Source organism: Siphateles boraxobius, unplaced genomic scaffold (assembly GCF_051911475.1).
Source record: "Siphateles boraxobius isolate OS27281-9 unplaced genomic scaffold, OSU_SipBor_1 56, whole genome shotgun sequence".
In the NCBI taxonomy this organism is placed as follows: Eukaryota; Metazoa; Chordata; class Actinopteri; order Cypriniformes; family Leuciscidae; genus Siphateles; species Siphateles boraxobius.
Window position 1 is genome coordinate 1,547,002 of NW_027509182.1, and position 14,147 is coordinate 1,561,148.

The 14,147-nt window shown below is 37.5% G+C and overlaps 1 protein-coding gene across 1 annotated transcript; it reads left to right on the forward strand.

The window, feature by feature from the left end:
- The first annotated feature begins 297 nt into the window (after positions 1-297).
- Positions 298-13,972, forward strand: slc30a5 (solute carrier family 30 member 5). Its single transcript, XM_077206344.1, has 16 exons — positions 298-695; positions 1,224-1,346; positions 1,450-1,516; positions 1,985-2,070; positions 2,168-2,255; positions 2,344-2,431; positions 2,710-2,786; positions 2,901-3,071; positions 3,602-3,896; positions 4,172-4,380; positions 4,555-4,712; positions 10,326-10,455; positions 10,627-10,849; positions 10,998-11,224; positions 11,542-11,670; positions 13,615-13,972. Exons 1-16 carry the CDS (start codon positions 625-627, stop codon positions 13,783-13,785), a joined length of 2,313 nt encoding a protein of 770 aa, XP_077062459.1. The 5' UTR covers positions 298-624; the 3' UTR covers positions 13,786-13,972.
- The last annotated feature ends 175 nt before the right edge of the window (positions 13,973-14,147 follow it).

A 14,147-nucleotide genomic window follows, 5' to 3' on the forward strand; every position in this document is an offset into this window, starting at 1 on the left:
AAACATTGCCCAGCATTTTAAGGCAGTAAGATCACGAGCTTCACTGTGGAAGAGGCATTGAATCCCATGAATGACCTGTTTTGACCATTTTTACACATGGATCATGACGTTACATCCGAATTTCAAAGTTGAACGGTCAAAGTAAAATGTTTAAATCAAAGGACTTATAATTATCTGTTTAAGGTTTCCTTTGGATATATCACAATTAGCAATAAAATTGTAACTTTTGTATTCAGAAATAACATAATTAGCAGGATTTTGTCTCGGGAATACATGACTTTTATTTTGAAAGGCTTCATCGATTGTAGCCACATGTAAGGAAATGGTCACGTCACACTACCACATCAGTTCCATAATGTAGCTTCTAGCTAGTGAAAATAGATGTATCATTCAGTATGTATTTCGATAATCAACGGTTTTTATTTCAGAGGTCACTGTTGTGGATTACCACTACATGAGCGAGTTCAGCACCAAAGGGTCCTGAATTGCGCTGTTATTTTCGGTTTCAGTTGTCTTAACCTAAACAGGCTAACGCAGTTAGACACATAACAGCTTTTGTTTATCAAAGATGAGCTCTTAGATAAACAGTGAACGATCTAAGATCATAAACACAGCTGCAGAAGTATGGAGGAAAAATACAGCAGTAATGTCATCTCCAGTGGGAAGCTGGGGCGAGTTGAGGTTCCAAATGCCAGGTAAAACAAGAGTGTCCAAATATTACACTAAAATAACAATCTTACTGTAACATTACTATGGCAGTACCACGTTACATTGATGTTATGAGGTGGTGACGCTGGTTTTATCACGGTAGCATGTTTAAAGATAAACATACCTATTTGTAAGTGCTGCTAACGTATTGTAGTGGACCGTCTTGAATGACTTACATAAAAGTACCTTATTATTCTTGTTGGAAATGAAATACCAATAAATACTATTGTATGTTGTAGTAGTACCATACTTGTACCATACATATAAGTACCATAATATTTCTATGTGATGCATCGTGACACTCTACCATAGTATCACTACAGTACTCTTTGTATGGTATCTGCTTTTTTGTTCACCACATTCAGAGAATACTTTGGTATTACCATGATAGTGTCCAAAACCTATAGCATTGCAATGTTTTCCATGGCATTTTATGGTAATACCATTATAAGAATAGCTCAGCTTTATTTAACTACTTTTCTACTTTACTGAATGTTATTTTTTTTTTTTTTCAGACTGACCCGGTACATAGTATTACTCTACTTTACAAAGCTGCTGAAGGCTTTTGGGATATTTGAGTCATATGATCTCCTCAAAGTTGTGCATATTGTACAGTTTCTCTTTGTTTTAAAAATGGGGTAAGGAGTGACATCACACATGTACCCATTAAAGAATACAAGTGTCATGATTGTTTGTTTCCATTATTTCTGATCATATAAAGACCATCTCTCTTCTGCATAGGTGTGCGATGATATTGGTTTTCTTTCAAAAGCCATTCTCATCTGGAAAAATGATCCCCAAGAGACAGGTACAAAGTGCTTCTAATTCTAGTTTAACTGTTCAGTTCATCAGTTTTAAAACTCTTACCACTTAAAGGGTTAGTTTAACAAAAAAACTTGCCAAACCCCTTTGTTCATCTTTGAAACGCGTGACATATTTAAAAATTGTCTTCCTTTTAGTCCATCCTTTGAAAGTCCATGGAACCAGAACATTCCACACATTAAACACATTCAAATATTGTTAAAGTGATCCATATAGGTGGTTTAATCCAAATCTTCTGAAGATTCAGTTTAGGCTTTTATTCACTTAAAAATGAAACCGTTAGGCACTTGCCAAATTTAATACTGGTTAATTTTGATGCATTAAAAGTTACAGCAATAATAGCATGCTAATTCTGTATATGTTTTGGAAGTAAAATGGATTGCAAATGCCATTTCATGTGGACGTATTTTTAACATGGCAGCCCGGATTTCATCTGTTTAACTTCTGATTTCAGTGGATAAAAATACTCAAGCATGCTGTCATGAGCTGCGTCATTTCCCTGTTGGGTTTCTTTGGGTTGACACTCTGTGGGCCTCTCAGGTATGTCTTTGGGCTGAATCTAAAATAAACTTGTTTCATTATTTTTTGTTCTGTTATTTATCAAGCATTTGGCCTAAACTTCAGTGATTTCTTTCAGGACCCTTTTGCTGTTTGAGCACAGTGATGTGGTGGTTATTTCTCTCCTCAGCGTTCTCTTTACCAGCTCTGGAGGGGGACCTTCTAAGGTCAGAAATGAAGAGAAATCATAATCGTATCTCAGAATGAACCATAGTTACCAGCTGACACATTTCCATGTGCTCTTTTTTTATATAGACAAGGGGTGCTGCTTTATTCATAATTGCTGTGATCTGTCTTTTGCTCTTTGATAATGATGATCTCATGGCAAAGATGGCAGAGCACCGTATCCTTACAACTCTAGCAGAAATGTGTACACTTATTACATCAAGGTAAAATCTGTAATTTCTGCCTCTTTAATGACTTGCAGGCAAAATGGCAAAAATAACAACTGTTTTCCAACTAAAGGGAAAGTTATTTCAGACTCAGAGGTGGATAAACATTTTATTCTTTGGAATGACATTTACAGATTAATAATTCACAATATCATCATGAATGTGTATTTGGAAATGTTTACTTTTTGGTTTTATCTACAACTGTATAATCCTTAACACTGTCTTATAGCTGAGGGGCACCATGACAGTGCTCTCACCCATGCGTTGTACACAGGGATTGCCTTTTTGGGTGTGGCGGACCACAAGGTGTGTTTTTGATCATTTAAAAATAAAAATATTTAAGAGTGTTTGTTTACTACAATACTGACTCCAATGAAGGATCAGTGATATCATGGTGATTAACTCTCATTTTCTGAGCAGGGTGGAGTGGTTCTGCTGGTTCTAGCTCTGTGCCTGAAGGTGGCTTTCAACACAGCATCTAGAAAATTATCAGTGGAGATTGGGGGCGCAAAACGCCTCTATGCTTTATCTAACCTCGTGTCTGCTGTAGTTCTGCTGCCCTGGGTCGTAGTGCTGTCTGCAACCACTGAGGTAACGACCAGCAGAAGCTTTTTTTTCTGTTTAACCAGGGGTCCAGGCCCAGTAGAGGGGCTCAGCAAACTTTCAAAGGTGGCCTCAAAATTACTTAAAATAATTTTAAATATGCTAAAATATTTCTTATTTTAGTTAATCCATTCAAAGACAGTTTGTTTCCTTTAAACGATCAGGGTTCCATCGGAAAACCTGAATATATGAGGTAGCCGAACTTTAAAAGTGTGATTTCTAGACTTAAAGTCATGTAAATGTATAAAATCTTAAAACGTTTTGGGTGTTTTTGTCCATGAGACATTATTTTGGTCCCTTTCCCCTGACGTGAAAGACTACAGATTTGAAATGTGTTTTCATAAGTTAAGTTTATTTTGTCAGTGTCATTGGGAATCAGTTAGCATTGAGAGTACAGTCAGTGTAAAATTATTCAAACAAAAACAGTGCACCATCTTCAGATGCATTAGCTTTATCATAAACACTTAAAACAATACAGACACTCATGAAACCTCCTTTTTTAAAATGGAAATCCGCAGAATAAGGTGGAATCCTGGTCTGGCCTCATCTTGCCATTTGCCATGATCATCTTCTCTGTGATGATTCTGGACTTTTACGTGGAGTCTATCTGCACCGCAAAGCTGGAAACCTCACGCTGTGCTCGATATGGCTCCATCTTCCTGTTCCTCAGTGGCCTGGTGCTGGCAAACTTCTGGACCCACCCACTAACCGACCAGCTCAGAGTGATAAGTAAGCCAGGAAACAACCGGCAGAGTAGCACTGAGCATGTGCTGTCTGGTGGAGTGCTGGTCAGTGCCTGCTTCTTCATCTTGGGTAAGTTAATATCTCTGATAGAAGATCTAATGCAAAGAATGTATTTGAAAGATTTATATATTCCCCTATCACCGAACCAGTCTGATATATAAATGTCAAGTGTATGATAGGGTGTAGATCTCATAAAAAAAGTAGAAGTAAAAATGATCATCATAGTGTTGTAAATGTTAAAACAGTTTGTTAAACCACCTCAACAAAAAGGTGTAGACGTAAAACTCATTGAAAGTACCACATTTTACTTATTCCTAATTAAATGTACCATTTGATGTTTTCAGCTGATAGCATACTGTCAGCCCCTTCCTCAAAAGGTCAGAAGGGAACACTGGTGGGTTATTCCCCTGAAGGAACTCCTCTTTATAACTTCATGGGTGACGCGCTTCAGCACACGTCCCAGTCTCTGCCTCGCTTCATCAAAGATTCACTCAAACAGATCCTGGAGGAATATGACTCACGGCAGATCTTCTACTTCCTCTGTCTCAATCTGGTACATTAGCTTCTGTAGGATGGCCAATTCAACTCGTGTGTTTACTATATTTTTGTCATGAAGTGTAGAAGATGCTCAGTTTAAGTCCTGTCTGATAAAAGTTGCCTATACTTTAAACAATGACCTACCTAGTTCAACAGTATATTGATAAGTGTTGTGTTGATCTTTGTTCAGGCCTTCACATTTGTGGAGCTCTTCTATGGTGTGTGGACCAACAGTCTGGGGCTGATCTCTGATGGCTTCCACATGCTGTTTGACTGCTCTGCTTTGGTCCTGGGGTTGTTTGCTGCCCTCATGACCAGATGGAAAGCAACAAGGATATATTCCTATGGGTAAGGTAGTGCTGCTTGATAATTTTAGGATAACTTATTTGTGAAATTTATTAACATTATACATTTGTAAGCGAGTAGATTGATTTGGCTTATGAAATATATTTGACGATAAAATACTCACAAAAAAATGTTTTTTTCTTATTTGCATTTACACTCACAGTTAAGACACTTTGTGATTGCATGTTCATTAAATGTCCCGCAATGAATGTCGCAAAATTCCATGTGGAATTGAAAATGCATTCCGAGCCGATTCCGATCCCGCCCTGTCAATCATTGCGTGTCTTGAAGCGCTGCAACAAGGAAAAAAACTAAACAACTGAGGATGACAGTACCAGACTTTCAAGTTGTTCCAAACACAACCATGTCACTCAGAAACATGCGCTTCATTGGTAGGAGACACATAAAAACTAAAAACAAGATTTGTTTTAAAATTGGCTCAAAATATCTAACATGTCTGATATCCTCAAACTAGATGAAATCGTAGTCTGAAGCTAAATAAATCTGTGTCTAAGTCTGTGCTCATAATACACTGATTTTGGATTAAATCGTTTACCTCTGACTGCGCAACATCTGCAGACTCGCTATGACTCTCGGAAACTACTGTAGAATCGTGTAGTGTATTCCAGCATTGTGAAGTGTATTCCAGCTTTTAAGCCTGGGACACAACAAGGCTTTTATCCAAGCACCCGCAAACTACCACTTCCTCTCGGGGGAATTCCCATCGTCATTTTGATGTGTATTCCACTTGTGAAGTGGACGCAGGAAGTTTATATGGACAGACCCTCGTCCTCTCAAATTTAACGAGGGAGCAAAGCTATGCCGATGTACACTTCAAGCAGCTCAATATCCCACAATTCAACTTGATTGTGACCATGGCTTTTTACATTGCGCTTAAAGGGATAGTTCACCCAAAAATGAAATTCTGTCAGTATTTACTCACCCTCATGTTGTTCCGACCTCGTATGACCTTCGTTCATCTTCGGAACACAAATTATGATATTTTTGATTAAATCTTAGAGCTGGATCACTCCTCCATAGGCTTTTTAAGGGATTGAAGCTTGCCAGCCCCTAAAAGTTATTAAAGGAATCGTTAAAATAGTCCAAGTGACTCAATCTTAAGTTTATCAAATGACGAGAATACTTTTTGTGCGCAAAAAATAAATTTCCTTCTCTGTAGGCCTCGAGTCAGTTCACTAGTGATATAGTGCAGTTCTTCTGTTGTGGTACGTCACACACATGACCAGCGTCGGCCAATAGTGAGCCTACGTGTGACGTAGCTCTATGCTATAACACTAAGTTAATTGACTAGAGGCCCACAGAAATGGAAATGAATAGTTGAAATAAAGTCGTTATTTTTGTTTTTTTTGTGCACAAAAAGTATTCTCGTCGCTTGATAAACTTAAGAATGAGCCACTATAGTCACTTGGACTATTTTAACGATATCTTTAATAACTTTTCGGGGCTGGCAAGTTTCAATCCCTTAAGAAGCCTATGGAGGAGTGATCTAGCTCTCAGATTTCATGAAAAATATCTTAATTCGTGTTCCGAAGATGAACGAAGGTCTTACGAGGTTGGAACAACATGAGGGTGAGGAAATACTGACATAATTTTCATTTTTGGGTGAACTAACCCTCTAACTGTAGTGTATGATATATTAATTATTTTGAGAATTTTTCGCATAATAGTGTACAATATATTAGTTATGTTGAGATTTAATCTCATAATACTTGAAGCAACCTTATGTTCACAATAAAAATGTATACTTTTTATTTTTTTTGTTTGTGTAATTTTATTTATTAAACAGCTCATATACCTATAGGATTTTATATATTTCCTCCAACAACAACTTATATGCATATAGAATGGTGCATAACACAAATTCATAAGTTAAAAAGGGGTTTAAATAATACATCAGCTCCATAGTGAATTTCGGAAATAGAAATTAAAGGGTTAGTTCACCCAAAAATTTTGTTCTGTCAGTAATTACTCACCCTCATGTTGTTCCAACCCCGTAAGACTTCCGTTCATCTTCAGAACACAAATTAAGATATATTTGATTAAATCTGAGAGCTGAATCAATCCTCCATATGCTTCTATGGGATCGAAACTTGCCGGCCCAGAAAGTTAGTAAAGACAATCTTTAAAATAGTCCAAGTGACTATAGTGGCTCAACCATAAGTTTATCAAGCGACGAGAATACTTTTTGTGTGCAAAACCCCCCCAAAATAACGACTTTATTCAAAACTCAGGCCTGAGTGAGTTCACGTAGCGCAGCGCTTCTGGGTTTTATGTCAGAACTAGGGTTGGGTATCGGTTGGGTTTTATCCGATACCACCAGTACCTACTCTGTATTTTTTAAACGGTTCCGGTGCTTAAACGGCTCTTGAACCGGTACTTAAGAAAACGAAACTGCAGACACTTTGTCAAAAAAAATACCCTTTTATTTACAGAGCCAAACTGGACACAATATTAACTTAAATCTTTAAACAATATAAATACAAGTAACATATGGTAATAATAAATAAACCAATATAAAATAAAAATTCACATTTACATAATATCCAAATAAAACAATATTGTATCAAACAATGTAATAATACTGGAGATTGATAGAGATTACTACCAGGGTAATCTAATCTCGACATGGCTCCAGGTTCCCATGTTTTGTCTGCTTGAACCAGTCATGTAAGTTATCTGGTCGTTGTACTAATTACGGCAGCGCTTAGCTTGGAGAGTTTGGTATTTCATTCCCACTGCGTCTTAGCTCTGCAGCGTTGAGTGAACCTATGAAAGAGAGCGTCTCTGGTTACAGGTGTAACCTATGTTCTCTGAATAGGGAACGAGACGCTGCGTTCGCTGCCAAGCTCCTCGCGCTGCCGACAAGCTTCCTTTTTTGGCAGAGAAATCTGAGGAGCAGATGGCGCGTTCGCCAATATAATATGACTACGTAAGAGCGTCGAGGCGGCGCCCGCACCATCAGCCAATGATTTGGCGTGATTCTATATGGGCTTCAGACAATCGGCAATTCTGACACGTAATTTTACACGTGAAATGCAGCCAAACTTTGGAGCGTTTGTCTTCGGCATCTTAATTAATCCCCTCGCTATCAGCAGACATCCTAAGTCTCCCGGAAGTTCCGGGAGTCTCCCGCATATTGATAGCGGCTCCCTGATACCCAGCAAATTAGTTAAAATCTCCCGGAATCTAGAGCGAGGGAGCAAGAGTGCGCATGCGAGACAGAAGAGACTGTGCTCCAAACCGTACAGCACGCACAGGGCGGAGAGAGCGAGAGACCTTGTGTGTGTGCCTCATGAAGCGCATGTAAGACAGAGAGTCAGGTACCGAACATTTCGTTCTTATTCGGTCTCGTTACTGCCGTTTACGTCGGAACTGGTTCCCTATTGGTACGGTGTTTCAGTACTCAACCCTAGTCAGAACCTAGGCTCACTATTGGCCAGCATCACACGCATCACACACATGACCAGCGTCGGCCAATAGTGAGCCTAGGTTCTTATGTACAGAATTTTCATTTTTGGGTGAACTAACCCTTTAAGATCTTTTTGATGAAATCTGAGAGCTTTCTGTCCCTCCATAGACAGCTACGCAAATAACACTTTGACGCTTCAAAAAGTGCATAAAGCGATCGTTAAACTATTCCACATGAATTGAGCAGTTTAGTCCAAAATTTTCTGAAGAGACATTTATAAGATGAACAGATTGAATTTCACATATAAACATTCATTAACTCACACATCAGTCATGGTAAACGGAAGCTCAAGCATGTTCACTTTACGTGTGTGTAGCAAATTAGCTGTAAAGAAATATTAATAATCAATCATAACTTGTTATAATTGATTATGAATATTTGCATCAGTTAATAGAATTAACTTAATGTAGTAAAATTAATATTTCATTTCCAGGGAAGGGAAATGTCTTTCTTAGTGTACAGTACTACTAAGAGCCTGTAGTCAAAATCTAAATCGTAAAATAAACTTTGTTGCAAGCAGAGAATCAGAACCAAATACATATTGTGCACAAGTTTTATTAACTAAATCACAAACACATAACTAACGTACAACAATTACAAATACGTGGGTGGATGTAAATGACAGAATGAAACCGGAAATGAAGCTAGGGAAAAGATTCATTGAACATGAAAAGAACCATCAGCTTATTATTTTCAGAGCACCTCATTAAATGTATACTTGCATGGCCTTTGCAGTGGAAGCATTTCTTGAAGTTTCTGAAAAATGGTATTGATGGTTCCGTGAGTGTCAAACGTTGAAGTTGCAATCGTTTTCTTCTCCGTTGGATGAAGAAGATATGATGAACTTGCATGGTTAGTTCGACTCTGTTCTGGTTGAAAGTTCTCTCTCTCCATGAGCACATGGCTGGTTGTGGGTCAAGGCCTGCTGCCCTGGGGCCTGCTGAGGTCACGCAGGACAGCACAGGACCCCGAACGCACCGAGAAGGCCAAGAGAGGGAAGGACTTGTGTAGAGGCCATTTAAAGCTTGAGAAAGGTCCCACCTTTCAGGTTTGGCTCAACCAATAAGAAAGTGGGGAATTTCTAAGCAGGAGATTCCTCTGTTGGGAGGATTTATGACGCTATCTCAAGTGTGGTTAAACATATGCCTTACCATTTGTGTCCATTTATACTCAGATAAATATAACAAACACACACTGCATTCTAAGAGAAGGTGATGTACACTAAAGTGTGAGTCATTAAATGAGGATTAATTAGATAGGAGACACGATACAGGTGGGGTTACATTGACCGTTAGTTGTATAATAAAATACATACTGTAGTATTAAAGACATAATAGTACACAAGACAGTAAATCATTCACACAGTGTCCTGGGTTGAATGTTCATTTATAGAGCAGTTTGTCCATAAATTGATTCAAAATCTGATGCAAAAGGCTTTGGGTCTTTTCGATGGCCTCTGCTTTTTCCACGTGACCTCATTTTTAACAACAATAAAACTAACTTATCCGATCATAGTCATGGTAACCAAGACCTAAATTCAATGTTCATCATATAAAGCAGTTGAGTCTCTTAAGAAAATTTGGAATAAACCGCTCAATTCAAATGGATTTGTTTTACATGTCAAAGTGGTAGTTGCGTAACTGTCTATGGATGGACCGAAAGCTCTCAAATTTAATCAAAATATCTTCATTTGTGTTCTGAAGATGAACGAAAGTTTTAAGGCTTTGGAACGACATGAGGGTAATTAATGACAGTATTTTCATTTTTGCTTAAGTCGAATTATTCCTTTAAATTAACCCCTTTCCACTAGAAAGTTTGGTCCTATATCATAAATTGTGTTTCTACTATCACTTATGGAGTTATCGCTGTGTTTAACCTGTAAACATTGTGTGGTGTTGTTTTGATTCTGTTCTTTACAATGAGTTGATCAAACTGGTTCACAAAACATATCCGATTTATTCATTAACAAATCATTCTGAATCAAAAGTTATTTTTTAAAAATGATTGATGGAAAATACATGGAAACTCATTGGTGTGGGAAGTCTGGGAACCCTGATTACTGGACATAACGGAATTGTGTTTTGTCATTTTCGGTGCTGTTAACAGTGTGACTTTTCTCATTTCAGGTACGGTCGTGTAGAGATCCTCTCTGGATTTATCAATGGCCTGTTTCTCATGGTCATAGCTTTTTTTGTGTTTGTGGAGTCAGTCACCAGAGTTATCGATCCACCAAACATCAACACAGATATGCTAACGGTATGTACAGCTAACCTTCAAGACATTGTTGTCAGGATTGACAAAGCTATTGCCAAGTTGGTGTCTTGAATTGGTTTTGCTAGTTGAACAAATAAAGGTTATGCAAAGTTTCACAAATGAATCCTGTCACCTCATGCTCATGCTTGTCCTTGATCCATTTGTTCCTTAAAGCCAGTTTCGGTTGGTGGACTCCTTGTTAATCTGGTGGGCATCTGTGCCTTCAGTCATGCACACTCCCATGGGGCCTCCAAAAGTAGCTGCTCTGGGCATGAGCACGGTCACTCGCACCATGGGCACGGCAATGCAGAACACAGCCATGGAGGACACAGTCACTCTCACAGCCATGGACATTCCCATGGGTCTGCTGGAGGGGGAATGAATGCTAATATGCGAGGTGGGTCTGTACTCTGTAATGAGTATGATTTGTTTTTATTATAGACATGGCAAGATTAGTTAATCCAGAAATTAAAAGTCTATTATCATTTATCATCCCTGATGCTTTTCAAACTTTTGAAGATGACATTTCCTTATCCTGTTTGCAGGAGTGTTTCTGCATGTGCTTGCTGACACGCTGGGCAGTGTCGGTGTGATTATATCCACCCTTCTCATTAAACAGTTTGGATGGCTGATCGCAGATCCCATTTGTTCACTCTTCATTGCCACACTGATTTTTCTCAGTGTTATTCCTTTGTTAAAAGACGCATGTGAGGTTCTTCTCCTGAGAACGCCACCTGAAAATGACAAGGAGCTTAACTTTGCACTTGAGAAGGTATGAATAGAAAAAATATATATACATTGCCGGTCAAAGGTTTGGAATAGTAATGGCTGCTGAAAATTAAGCTTTACCATCACATGAATATAGTACATTTTCAAATATATTAAAATAGTAATATTGTGAAATAGTTTTCTGTTTTCACTGTATTTTTGATCAAATAAAGGCAAACTTGGTGAGCATAAGATACTTCTTCCCAAAGTATCTTTCAAAAATCGTAATTCTTTTGGCTGGTTAGTGTAGCTTAACATTTTTGGATTACCAAATTGAATGCTTTACATTGCATATAATTTAATGCTTCCTTTTTGTCTAAGATTCAGAAAATAGAAGGTGTTTTATCCTACCGTGATCCACACTTCTGGAGACATTCTGCCAGTGTCATTGCTGGAACCATCCATCTCCAACTCATGTCTGATGTAGTAGAGCAGCGAGTTATTCAACAGGTATGAATGCTACATCTTTAACATGGCTGGTTTACAAATTTACAGCAATTTGTTTGGGCTTTCCAAGGCTTGTATTAACATTTTGCCTAAGGATTAGACATTTAAGCTGTGTCCCAATACAGAGGCTGCATCTTTTGGAGGACGTGGACTTCAAGGTTAGACCAATCGTGGTTAAATGGGACGTCTAGCCTACGGAAGCAACTTTGACAGCTGCTGTTGTTGAGCAGCAGTAACATTTTTACTGGACTTTTCTGAAAGTTATATTCAACTTTCTGAAAACAAAACAAGGTTCACAACCTTTTAAAATATGTTCACCCTGATTCCTTTATGTATATAACAAAGAGTATAAACCAGGGGTGTCCAATACAGCTCCTAGAGGGCCACTGTCCTGCAGAGTTTAGCTCTAACTCCAATTAAAAACACCTGAACCAGCTAATCTAGGTCTTACAAGGCAGCATAATAGAAACAAAGATTGTATTGTTATAGAGGGTCTGTGGCTCTTACCATTGGAAAAAGCATAACGGCTAACATGGATCACGTGAGGCACCTCAGCCTATCATATATAAAGGCAGAGATGTCAGTGGCCAGCGTTTTGTTACAGTTTACGTTTCACACGGTTTGTTGTGGTTGAGCGTGTTCGAATAATGTTCTATATTTGGTATTATATCACTAGTAAACGTACACTAGGATTGCAATGTTTGTGGAATGTGCTTTGAGCGGTAAAAAAGCACGAACTGCTCTATTAGCTGATCACTACAGTGCGCATTAAACCACATTTAAGATTATATTTAAATGTTCATTTAAAAACAGCTTTATTGTGCATACATAGCAGTGATACTACTCACTAATTGTATTTGTAATTTAATTGTTGAAATCTGGAAGCCATAGAAAGAATACATTTATTTATTAAAATCTTTATATTTTGTTTACCTCCATTCATTAAGAAGCGTTATATCATTATTAGACATACACAGCAGTCATAAATCATTACAATGCAAGTCTAATTTATTTTTTTGGAACCTGGAAGCCATAGAGAGAACACATTATTTTCTTTATTTTTTTCATGTTGAAGATTAGCGAAAAGGCTATTGATTCATTAAATTATAAGCTATTTACTCACAAAAGCTTTTTATTCTGCATAGTGAAGCATCTCCTCCATTGATATCCAAAAAAAAAAAACTGGCTCTTGTCTCCTTCACAGCGTACCGCCAAACCTGGAGCATGAGCTTTAGCCATTACACTTTTTTGGCTAAATGTTGCAGGCTTGCCTTCTAGTGGCTTTGCTAGAAACTTCCAGGCAGGTGTGTTGAGGCAAGTTGGAGCTAAACTCTGCAGTGCAGTGGCCCTCCATGAGCAGGATAACCTTCATCACCTAGTATAAACTATATAAAATTGCATCTTAGTAAGATGTCAACATTATAACTGCTTTAAAGTTTTTTATTTTTATTTTTTTATTTTTTTTTACATTTGTATCATTATATATTCCAGTAAGTTAAAATTCAGTACTTACATTTAAAAGTACAATCCAGCAATTTCTCTCTCTCTATCTCTCAAAAAAAAAAAAAAATCTTGTCATCACCAGCACTTAATGAATTCTGAGGTAGGCAAAGATCCATCTATTTTATCCTTCATTGCCCGGGAAATGAAGGACACATTTCAGGGGCGCATTTGAAGGAGCCTTTGAATTGGGACAGTCTGTGTCGCACCGCTGTGCAATCGGCATTTGATTGTGGCCGAGGATGTAGCCACTGAATTGGGACGCAGCTTTAGTTAGATATTTTTATTTATTTATTACTTAAACTTCATTTCTGATGTGAGATCTTGTGTATAATATCCTACAATTTTGTTGTTGTTGTTGATTCATGTATTGGTTTTATTGTTTTGGCCAAAAACAAAGTAACTTACTGACCAATTTGTATTGTTTATACTGAATTTTTTTCTCAGGTGTCTGCCGTGTTGAAGGATGCCGGTGTTAATAACCTGACTATTCAGTTGGAAAAAGAGGCTTACTTCCAGCACATGTCTGGCCTAAGCACTGGATTCCACGAGGTTTTAGCCATGACACAACAGATGGAATCCATGAAATATTATAAAGACGGCACGTGTATCATGTAAACTCTTGTTTTAACACATTTAAATATTAAGAAATAAAGGGATCTAAGGTATAATTATAATCTCCTATTTTTTTTTGTTATTAAAAAATGGTTTTAATAAAAATGAATTTTGTGATGGCTGTCACAAACTCTGTATGGTTCCTAACAGTTAGAAACAATAAAATATTATTTTATTTTATGAACACAAATGTTTTTTGTTTGTTTGTTTTTTTCAATCAGTTGTTTTTTTCAACCATACATGCATATAAAATTGAATTATTTATTCACTGTAATACGGTGACAGAAATAAGTGATCACACAAAAGCCATATTTTAATAATACCTATTTTATTTCATTAATTAATAATGTAGTATTTACAGGCAA